Source organism: Tupaia chinensis, unplaced genomic scaffold, assembly GCF_000334495.1.
Source record: "Tupaia chinensis unplaced genomic scaffold, TupChi_1.0 Scaffold000170_1, whole genome shotgun sequence".
Classification (NCBI taxonomy): Eukaryota; Metazoa; Chordata; class Mammalia; order Scandentia; family Tupaiidae; genus Tupaia; species Tupaia belangeri.
This window is the reverse complement of record NW_006159645.1, coordinates 1,070,587-1,082,216: the sequence shown is the minus strand read 5'-3', so window position 1 is coordinate 1,082,216 and position 11,630 is coordinate 1,070,587. Positions and strand designations below refer to the sequence as shown.

Below are 11,630 nucleotides of genomic sequence, written 5' to 3'. Positions count from 1 at the left end.
AGAAACGGCAAGTTACCTACAAAGGATATCCCATCAGACTAACAGCAGACCTCTCATCGGAAACAATGCAAGCAAGGAAAAAATGGGAAAATATATTCAAAGTGTTAAAGGAAAAGCAATTTCAACCAAGAATACTGTACCTGGCAAGATTATTCTTCATATGGGAAGAAAAGACAAGAACATTCTCAGGTAAACAAAACCTGAAAGAATTTCCAGAACAGATCTCCAAGAAGTTCTCAAGGGAGTGCTATATCAGGAAAATTAAATGCAGACACACAGAAAAGAGTTCAAAAACTAAGAAAATGGCCTACTTAATTGTAGGGACAAGTCTGGAGTTGAATATTATAGTTATATAATAATATAATATAACTGGAGTTATATATTTATTATAGTTGAATTCAATCGGGAAGATCGAACCACAACAGAAGATAAAGTATATGAGACTGAACTGGTGAAATAGCATTCTGTGACTTTTGACTAAAATATTGCTGCTTTTCTTCTAGGCTTTGTTGTCCGGTTTTAAGAGTTTTTGTCTGGTCTTGAGCTGTCCATAGGTTCATGTACCTACTATTTGAACAAAACACTAACCTGTTTCTGGGCTTTAAGTTTTAAGAAAATTTCTTTACCAATTCAAAACCGCTTTTCTTGAAATTACCAGCTAAACTTGCTATTGAAAGTAGTTAGATTATTTAAGAAACTGTGCGATCAATAAAATACGGGGGGAAAAGGAATGGAAGACAACTATAGACACCAGAGATAGTGTGAGAAGAGGGTGGGAAAGAACAGAGGGTCAGACTTAGGAGTAAATATATATATACACACACACACATTATATATATATATATAAAACTAGAAATGGAAAATTATTGATGATAACATGCATGATTAAGCCTCTATGCAGTATATGCTGGATGGGAAACCACATCTTGTATGCTGTGACGATGCTTAGGGAATGAATGTAAATTAACTAAAAGAAAGTTTCAGGAGGAAAAAAAAATCACGAAAACCGTTTTTCTTGAAATTAAAAAAAAAATTGCATATTTGATGACTGCAGTAAGCTATATAGCCCCAGCTAGGTGCTACTTTATAGTATGTTCATTCTACTCACTGAGGTTTATGCCTAAAGTCAGACTCATGTTCATGGACATGTATATATCAGCTGCGCTTGCTAGTGGAAATATTTTAATTAAGTTCATTAGTAAATCCATAAAATGGGAAGAAAAGGCATAGAAAGCAACCATGGATACCAGAGACAGTGTAGGAGGAGGGTGGGATGGCAGAGAGTGAGATAGGGAATCAATGTTGGGGGAAAAAAAAGGCAAAATATACAGGAAACAAGAAATGGAAAATTATTTGTTGACAATAACACGTATGTTGATGTGCTTGATTGAGCCAATATACAGTGTATTCTGGATGGGAAATCTCATTTTGTATGCTGTAATGATGTATAGTGAATGAAAGTAAATAAATAAATTTAAAAAAAAAGTAAACAATAGACAAAGAGGTTATTTTACTAGGTCTGTATGAAGAGTCGGGTACATCTGTCCCAACTGCTACGATAAATGGTCCCTAGAACACATTTTCCTAGACACCCCATCTTCCCCTAGTGATCTCTTCAGGTGTCTACACAGGGTGTGGGCCCGAACAGCAGCAACTAAGGCCTAGGCAGTATGCCCTGGCACTTAAACCCTGCCTGAAGAGAAAGCTGTGCCCTGGTTCTCAGACCTAATGGTGGCAAACTAAGGACTATTAGCAGCAACCTGACAATTAAATATTCATTCAGCCCCAGGGAAAGCGAGGGGCAGCAGGGTATTAATATACAAAATATTCCCATAAAAGGCTTTCCTAGCTCAGCTTCTCTTCACTGAAGGTTAACTTGGTGCTGACTGAGTACTAAATGGCTTCACAGCATCACTAATTCTCATGGTAATCCTTTTAAGATAAGCATTATTATCTTTTTCTAAAGTTTGTTTCTGAAAAAGAAAGAGAGAGAAAGTACAGGGAGGCATGCCTCCAACACGGTGCTCATGCCATGAACTATGCCCAACCAACCCAGACTGTGGGCACACAACCAATGTACAGGGAAGTCCTGGAATGTGAACCTGGGACCTTCCTACATGGGTGCAGCAGCACAGAGCATTGCGTTATGGTTATACCACTGTGGCTAGTCTTAACTCTTTCAAAAAATTCAGAGGTTAAGTGACCTATAGGAAAGTCACACAGCCAATAAAACATGCTGTCAACTGAACCCAGTTGTATTTGGCTCCGAAGCCTGCACGCTTTCCATTATGGCATCCCAAGAAAGAAGAGCGAAATACGGACTTATGTTTAAATTCTACATAGCATTTGCATGTTTCAAAAAGCTGGTGATGTAGTCAGAGGCAAGGTACTCATGTGGTCATTTCTAAGGTTCCCAGACCAGAGGACAATCGATACTTGCCTTTTTCCTTCTGGGTCCTACTGTCTGTCAGGCAAGCCTTGGCCGACCCCAGGGCCACCAGCCACCGCTGTCTCTCAGCCACACTTCTGGCCTTCAGGTAGAAATACTGTTCTCCAGGGATTATCAGGTCCATGCGTGTGTTATCTACTGAATGAACTGAAGGCAAGGCAGAGGGAGATCAGAGACTTAGAGGAGCCCAGTCTGGGTAGCCCTCACCCCACTCAACTTCTCAAGCTCAACTGCTACCCTTCAAGGAAGGCTTCTTCCTAGACAGGATGCTGGCCCTCACCACCTCCCCTAGTTCGCACGAAGCTCTGCTTGATCATCTCCTCCTAGACGGCTGTACTGATCAAGAGCGAAAACCTTACAATTGGCTCCACAGATCACCAAGACTTTGGCCCAAGACACAATTGCCCAATTTAACTCCTGGGTTAAACTGATCTTTTATCAGAATAGAGAGGGACTCTCTCTTTTGGCTTGTGTGCATGTAAAGTATGCTGCTCTGAGGTCAAAAAGGTTTGCATGTCAACAAGCAAGGGTACATTCTTTATACCCCTGGATTGATTTGGAAGCATGAGGAATATCTATTTTTTCTTCTTTTAGTTCCCTTGACAAGTCAGACCAAAAGTGTAAAAATTCCCTCAGAGCCTTTCAGGAAAAGAAGCAAGCAAACCTCATTTTCCTTCACCCACCCTCGCCCCCAAATGCCCACCTAATCTATTCCTCTTCTGAGTCACGTCTTCGCACGCGCCTCAAGATTCAGTTTTCCCATGTTTCATTTCTTGGGGGTGTGGAGGTGGGCAGGTGTGTCTGCTCTGATTCAGACAAAGAAACATCTCATGCTACAGTAAAAATTTAAATATGTTTTCCAAACAGCCACTGGCCCCAGACAACAGGTCCGTTGCTCTCCTTTTGCTGACCACCTCTTAACCAATCTCCTCACAAGAGCTGGCTGCAGTTTCAGGGTGTGTTTGCAAGGTCTTCACCCCACGTCCTGGTCTGCACTATGAGAGTGGCAGAGAAAGGCTTACAGGGCTCAGTGCTTCTTTATTTTTGCCGGGTGACTAAAAAAAAAAATAAGATTAAAAAAACAAAACAAAACATAAAACCTGCTTGATCTCTTACCTTGGATTTCACAGACTGCCATTTGGATGCTCCCTTTGCAACCTTTCCAGGCATCTTCAGGAGAGTCGTAATAGGATAGTATTCCCCCACAGAGAAGAAACCACCGAGGCTGCCAACCTGAAAACAGAAGCAAAAGCATCGTTGCAAGGACTGCCTGCGTGGGAGGCGCCTCCTAGGACACGGCAGCAGGACTTAACCAGGACACAGGGTCTCAGCTCCCAGGAGCTTTACACTGGAAAGGAAATTCTAATAAAAGAAATATGTTAGAAAAGACCTGTATGTTTGAACCAATTTTTGTTAAGTTCAAAACAAACACCCACAGAAGCATATATTTTTAGTCATATGAGGTACTGACGAGTCTGCAAGAATCAGCAGCAAGCACAGTGATGAGTCTCCATGTAATAGAATTTACAGGTGATCTTTAAATTCTTTTTTCTTCCTAATACAACACTACTATTTGTGATTTTTAATTTTTCTAAGGCATGTGATTATTGTTTCCTGAACATTCTTATTATCGCACACACACCCTTCTCTCTTCTGATGAATAAAATTATCTGAAACTTATTTTTTTAAAGAATTGTTTACTTGACATCATTTATCATTATTAGTTTAATTTAGTATAGGGCACATGCATTCACCAGAGAGAGACAGAAAAAAAAAAAGACGAGTCACCAGGTCTGGGACTCAAACTGCAGTCAGTCACGTGGGAGTCCAGCACCTTAATTACCACTCCTCTGCTGGCCCTCATTTGAAACTTTAGAAACGAGGCAACAAAGATTGCAATGCCCTCCAATGACCACCATACAGAGTACCAATTGAGCCTACCTAGTGTCACACAGCCCCTAGGAAAAGGTAACTTTGTCAGATTTACTACTTAGTATTGATCCACTGAAATAGACTAACCTTAAAACATTCAAGGCTTAACTATATCACTTCTATACTGGAAGATTTCGGGGGACAAACGTTCTATATTCTAGTCAAACCAAACTTAATTGCTGTATTTCTGCCTCTAGGCTTTTGCTTGAGCTGCGTCTCCTCCATAAATCGCCATCCTTCACTATTTCTGCATAAGTCTTGTCAAGTCTCAGTCAGGTATAGTGTTTTCCCGTTCTCAGAAATGCCATAGCCCTGTAGGGATACATTTCTCTCATGGGACCCTGCAGAGCCTGAAGTAGCCAGAGAAGGCCAGTGGGCACTTTGAGAAGAGCACCAGGAGCTGATGGGCGCCTGGGGACTTAGTCACACAAACCAAGTGGGTATGAAACCAAATGATGTAAAGATGGTATCAATTTATTACATTTTAACAGGAAACATACATAATAAGTTACTGCACTTCCTGGACTACGTCCAACCTAACATTATGGTATAGGAAAGTCTATTTTTAATCAGAAGGCTGAATGGTCAGCACTAAATCTCAGCAAAGGAACTAGATGGTTTGGCAAGATGTTGCACCTCATCAGGGTCTGCTTTTCTGAGAACCAGACCATGTAGATCAGGTAGGTACCACGTCTTTCACTTTTTAAAACGAAACTGGATGAATACTACTTCTCAACATCTACTCTCTGATAACAATGGAACTGAAATATCCTGCCAGATAGCCTTTTCACCAAAGCTAATTAATCCTAGGGACAGCAAGTGACGTGGTGGTTAAGATGCTGGACTCCTGGGGCCGGCAGGTGGCATGGTGGATGGGGACGCTGGACTCCCACATGGCCAACCCCGGTTCGAGTCTCGGACCTGGTAGCTTGCTTTCTCACTTCCTCTCTCTCTCTGATCAAACTGGAAAATAATAATGATAATAATAATAAATAAAGTTAAATAAAATTTAAAAAAAGATGCTGGACTCCCACATGGCTGGAGTCCTGGACCTGATGGCTTCCTTTCTTTGTCTCTCTCGCTGGTGAGTATATGTGCCCTAAAACAAACTTAAAATGTAATAATAATAATGAGAACAAAACAATTTTTTAAAGGAAGTTTTTCTAAAACTACAGTTTTTGCTTCTCTTGTTACATTTTATAGTAAAGACTTCCTTCCCAGGGACCAAAACTCTTTATTGGATGTTAGAAGTCCTATGTCCTTTTGTCCACACCACAAGTTAAATCTTGGCTAACAAACCTCTTAGAATGAACCTTTACATTTTAATTTCAGAGGTGATGTTTCTTGATCTTGGTTTCAAATTCTACAGACGATCAAAGCTGAAGGCCACTGTTCTTGGCACAAACATTACAATCTGGGAAACCATATCGATCACCAGACAGCAGCTTCCTGAGCAGAGAAGGAGCACTCTTGGAATCAAGACATTATCAGTGAGGTGTCAGCCCTGCGAGAAAGTCTGATTGTTCACATGTTAGGCCACCTTCTCTCAGTAAAATGGAAGAATCAGTTTTGAAACCTAAAAAATGGAAGACATCTTTGAAACCAAGTCTAATCAGCTCGTTTTATAGATAAGAAGACCAATCCCAGGTAGATTAGCTTACAGACCTAAAAATCAGACTCTGAAATCTAGGTCTTTTTATACTGCCCTTTCTGACAAAGAAATTCCCAAACCTTACCTCCCCATTCCCAGAAATCTATTTTGGTCTAGAACACTATTGTCTTTTCACCTACAGATCAACCCCCATGACTCTGGTTGGTGTGAATACTCCCCAAATCCATCATGACTTTTGTGTAGAAGGCATTAAAGACATCAATTACTGTGTTTTTTTCAGATAGAAAACTCATCTGTATTAGTCAATGTTCTCCAGAGAAAAGAATCAACAGTATGTTCTCTCTCTCTTTCTCTCTCTCTCTCACACACACACAGATGATACAGAATTAGCTCATGTGATCATGAAGGCTGAAAAGTTCAAAAATCTACAGTCCACAAGTTAGAGATGCAGAAGAGCTGATGGTATAAACACCAATTCTTTTTTTTTTCCTTTTTTTTTTTTCTTAATGATAGAGAGTGCATGCACACATGGGAGGGAGGAATGGGTGAGAGAGGTACAGGGTCTCTCCACCCCACAATTTCTTTTCCCAACCCCTCGGCATCTTAGGCTCTTGGACTCCCATGTATACATCCCCAGATGTTTTTAAGCTAACCCAGGGTGTTTGGGGGTTGATCTGGGGTGCCAACTTGGGATTCCAAACCTGTGGTTAGCCATATGGATTCCGATCTTACAGGGTACTTGAATAACTGCTGCACCACAGGCTGGATTGGTGCAAATTCCATTTCTAAAGCCAGCAGACCCAAGAAGAGCCAATGAAGGCCAGAAAAGAACAATGTCCAGCTCAAGACAATAGCAGAAGGAGTTCCCTCCTACTCAGCCTTTTGGTCCTATTCTCTTATACTAATCTGCAACTACCTTCAAAATGATAAAATACTCAGGGAAACTAAAGGCAGGTGAAAACTGTGGATCTATACTTGTTCCTATTCCCTTAGACTGATACTAGATTAACACAATCTTCCTATCCAACCCCAGTCCCTTTTCTGCCATTCTCTAGTAGGAATGGAATTTGGTTAACCAAATTCCTTGCCTATAGGAATTATGTAAGAAACTTCAATAAACAAGAAAGGAATTTTAGCTCCTATCAGCTTCCCCTGACAGTAATGAGGTAGAGAAAAAAGAATATTTAAATACCAATTTCACACACTTCGTATTATCCTGGATTATTTCACTACAAAAAGTATACTTGGGGGTCCAGCCAGGTGGCATGCTGGTTAAGGCCACTGGATCCAACATGCTGACTGTGAGGTTTGAGTTGCATGTGCACATCATCCCCAAATTCCTGAAAGGAGAATGGAGGAGAAGGTATTACAGTATGGCCATTCCCCCAAAGAGGTGATTCTTCCCTCCTGCCCCACAAGTACATGTGCCCTATAGTAAAAACTAAAATAAAAAAGTAATTATACTTGGTATTTACTTTTTTTTTTTTTGAGAGGTTTTTGCTATAGGGCACATGCGCTCACCAGATAGCCAAAGAGATAGAGAGACAGAAAGCCAGAAATCACCCCCCAGGTGGGATGGCCACGCCACAATCCCTTCTCCTCCATTCTCCTCTTGGGATCTTGGACATGCACACACAGGAGCCCAGTATAAGTTTAAGCCACCAGGTCCGGGACTCGAATTGTGGTCTACTACATGGGAGTCCAGAGACATAGCCATTATGTCAACTGTTGGTCCCACTTGGTATTTACTTTTGGCAACCCAGTTGCCATACTTACACTGCTGAAAACCCCCTCCACACTCCATCTATGCAGTTAGGGTGGAGCTGACCAGCTTCAGAGTGGGCATATGATTAAGGTCAAACTGGAGTTTTACATCCTTTCTCGTAAGTGATAGTTCCAGAATGGGCAAGTGGCCCCAACTAAAGATAATTCTGGAAATTTTGCTAGGACTGGAAAAAAGTGAAAAGAAATAGAGATTATTTTTTCTTTGATATTAAGAATGTTTGCCTGGAAGTATTGCCAGACATTTTTCCATCACAAGGGACCTAAATATGATTTGTACTTTATAAAGGGAAAGAAGAATGGGAGATTTGAGGGGGAGAGGGAGAAGAAAGTGAATCTGCAACCAGTGCTGGAAATCCTTGATCAGACAGGTCACGCCTGAACGTGATACCCCTAGGCCTTTTTCAGTTAAGTCAGCCAATAAATGCCCCTATTTTCTTGAAGCCTGTATTAATTTAGGATGTTTTTTTATAAACAAGTGAGTCCTAAACTATTATATGACTATCTCATTAAATACACCAAAAGCACTTGACAAAAATCTAATACCTCCGCATAGTAAAAATAATGAAACTAGGAATATAAGGGGACCTATCCTGATGAGGGCATCTACGAAAACCCTACAGCTAATATACATAGCATGGAAGAAAGGATGCTTCCCACCCTAATATCAAGAACAAGATAAAGATGCCTGATTTCACCCCAGGTGTTCAGTATTGCACTGGAGGATCTAGCCTGGGCAGTTAGACAAGAAAATAAAATAAAAGACAACCAGACTGGAAAGGAAAATGCAAATCTAGCTCTATTCACAGGGACACTCTCGCATATTTAAAAAAGAAAGAAAGAAAGAAAGAAAGAAGAACATAGGGAATCCACTAAAAATATTAGAATACATGAATTCAGCAAGATGAAAGAATATAAAATCAATATACAAAAATTAAATGAATTTCTTTACAGTTGCAACAATTTGAAAATAAAATTTAAAGAGCTGGCAGGTGGCATAGTAGTTAAGGATGCTGGATTCCCACGTGGCCAACTGCAGTTTGAGTCCCGGACCTGGAGGCTTGCTTTCTCACTTTCCCTCCCTCTCTCCCACTTACTTGTTCTCTCTGGTCAAATTAAATAAATAAATAAATAAATAAGTGTGTGCATGCGTGCCCAAGATCCCAAGGAGAATGGAGGAGAAGGGATTGTGATGTGGCCATCCCCCACTGGGGGGTGATTTCTCGCTTTCTGTCTCTCTGTCTCTTTCTGGCGAGCACATGCACCCTATAGCAAAAACCTCTCCAAAAAAAAAAAAAAAAAAGAATAAGGCCTACTTTAAGAGATATCAAGTGAAAATTAGAAGATAACAAGAGAAAAAATTGATTACTCGGAAACGCTTGGTGTTCTAGGATAAAATAAGTACAGCACACCCAAATAAGGTGAGAGTTTGGTAACTCAAAGAAATATCATTTGTCAGATTGCTTATGCCCATACAGAAGGGGTATGATACTCTGCACAGCTCATGCACATCAACTACTGAAATACGGTTGGAGGGCTGGCCTGACAATGATGCTGTATTGTACTGGCCTGCTGCTGGCCGGCCGGCTCCTCAGTAGGTTTGGCATGGACAGATCTTTGAAGGTAAAGTGCGAGTGACTGGAGGCGAGTACATTGTAGAAAGCATTGATGGTCAACTGTGCCTCCACCTGCTATTTGGATGCAGGCCATGCCAGAACTACCATTAACATAAAGTTTTGGAGGCCCTGAAGGGAGCGGTGGGTGGAGGCTTATCTACCCCTCACAGTACCAAATGATTCCCTGGTTATGACTCTGAAAGCAAGGAATTTAATGCAGAAGTCCATCGGAAGCAAATCATGGGCCAGAACACTACAGACTATATGCATTATCTAATGGAAGAAGATGAAGACACTTATAATAAACAATTCTCTCAACACATAAAGAATAATGTAACTCCAGACATGAGGGAGGAGATGCATAAGAAAGCTCACGTAGCTATAGGAGAGAATCCGGTCTATAGAAAGAAACCCAAGAAAGAATTTAAAAAGAAAAGGTGGAATCACCTCAAAACGTCCCTTACCCAGAAGAAAAATCAGGTAGCCCAGAAGAAGGCAAGCTTCTTCAGCACTCAGGAGCAGGCCGCTGAGAGCTAAACTAAATGATTTTCTATGAAGATACTCCAGATAAAGCCAAAGAAGCAACAAAGCAAAAAAAAAAAAAAAAAGAATGAATTTAACAAAAGAAGAGAAAACATACTCTATAAACTGCAAAACATCGTTTAGATAAATTAAAGATCTGAAGATCACTATTCTAAAATGATTACCAGCTTACTCTTTTCCCACAGAGTGCAAATGCCTTTCTACTCAAGATGCTTTTCAGTTCAACATTGTTTTATTTTCCCAATGAGCATAATTTTCTTAAAAAACTGTGTATTTGGGGACCAGCAGTTGGCATACTGGCTATGTTGCTGGACTGCGGTTTGAGTCCCAAACCCATGGCTTAAACTCACGTTGGGCGTGTGTGTGCGTGCCCAAGATCCTGAGAGGAAAATGGAGAAGGGGTTGAGGCGTGGCCATGCCCCCCCCTGGGGGGGGGGGTTGATTTCTTACTTTCTGTCTCTCTGTCTTGCTCTTTCTGGTGAGTGAAAGTGCCCTATAGCAAAATTCTCTTTAAAAAAAAAAAAGTATGACAGTATTTAAACTGGTATAGCTCATGTTAATTTACACTAAAATTTCTTATTTCTTTAGATGTTCTTTAGCAGACATCATTTTTAAATCAAAATTTCTAAACAGAGATGTTCATATCCTTTAAAGTTCTAAACCAAAAACGTAATTCCTTGTGAGTCATACCCATTTCTAACTAAAAAATACTGTAATTTTTCTTTTATATTTTCCAGCAGCCTTGTGACAAGTCATCCAAACACATCACTTCAAAAAAAGTACTCCATTAGAGAGACACTTAAAATATTTTACATTTATTTTTCAATTTACAGAAAGTAAAAGTGTTTGGCAAACAGTTCTGAGTTTTATTAAACTCTAACAACCACCACAATAATTGAGACACAGAAAAATTCTGTTACCCACACCCCAGAATTGTTCCTTTGCAGTCAAACCCTCCCCTTCCCCCTTCACTGCTGGCCCCCACTACTGTGGTTTCATTTTAAGTTCAAAATTTTTTCCCAATTTTCTTGGAGACTTCATCTTGGACTTAGGGGTTACTCTGAAGTATACTGTTTAGTTTCTTAATATTTGGAGATTTCCCACATCTATCTGTTATTAATTTGTAGTTTTTTTCTGTTAAAGACAAGGAACATTCTTTTGACAAATCTGGCAAGATTTCTACTATGGCCTAGAACACGGTCTATGATCATGGGTGTTCCATGTTCATTTGAATTATACTGTTGTATTTTGTTCATTTTTTGGTTATGATCAGTGGAAGACGGAAGCTACTATGGGCTTACTCCATCTTGTACCAATAAATGACATTCTTAAACAAACAGCTACTAGAATGATCACTAAGTGAAATGCTAGCCTTATGCCAGAGTTCAGCACTCTGCCTAAAATTCTATCATCGTTCCTTGATAACTTTTGCCAATGAAGCTGTTATAGGAGAATTTAAAAGTTACAATTTTACTGCTTAACAGGATAGAGAGATAAAGTAATTTTTTTAATTATTATTATTTTATACATTCAATCACTATACATAATTTGACTTGCAAAGAGAATTTACCTAACCTGAAATACACCTCAGACCGATTCAGTTGAGAATACAATATATCATCAACAGGCAATAAACCATTATGGTGTCCCACAGATGTCCTGCCTCTCTATTTCCCCCCTAATTTCTTTCCCTCTT

General features: G+C 40.1%; 1 protein-coding gene across 4 annotated transcripts in view; it reads right to left on the bottom strand.

Annotated features, from left to right (window-relative positions):
- The window catches only part of PLEKHA8 (pleckstrin homology domain containing A8), a 70,780-nt gene that overhangs the window by 45,925 nt on the left and 13,225 nt on the right, over positions 1-11,630 (bottom strand). For all 4 annotated transcript variants that reach the window (XM_006146221.3, XM_014586927.2, XM_027770934.1 and 1 more), the window contains 2 exons: positions 3,566-3,682; positions 2,441-2,596 (listed from right to left, as the gene is read on the bottom strand). In XM_006146221.3, the coding sequence (XP_006146283.1) occupies positions 2,441-2,596; positions 3,566-3,587 (178 nt within the window). In that variant the 5' untranslated portion in view covers positions 3,588-3,682. Of the gene's footprint in view, positions 1-2,440; positions 2,597-3,565; positions 3,683-11,630 lie in introns of those variants that run through there.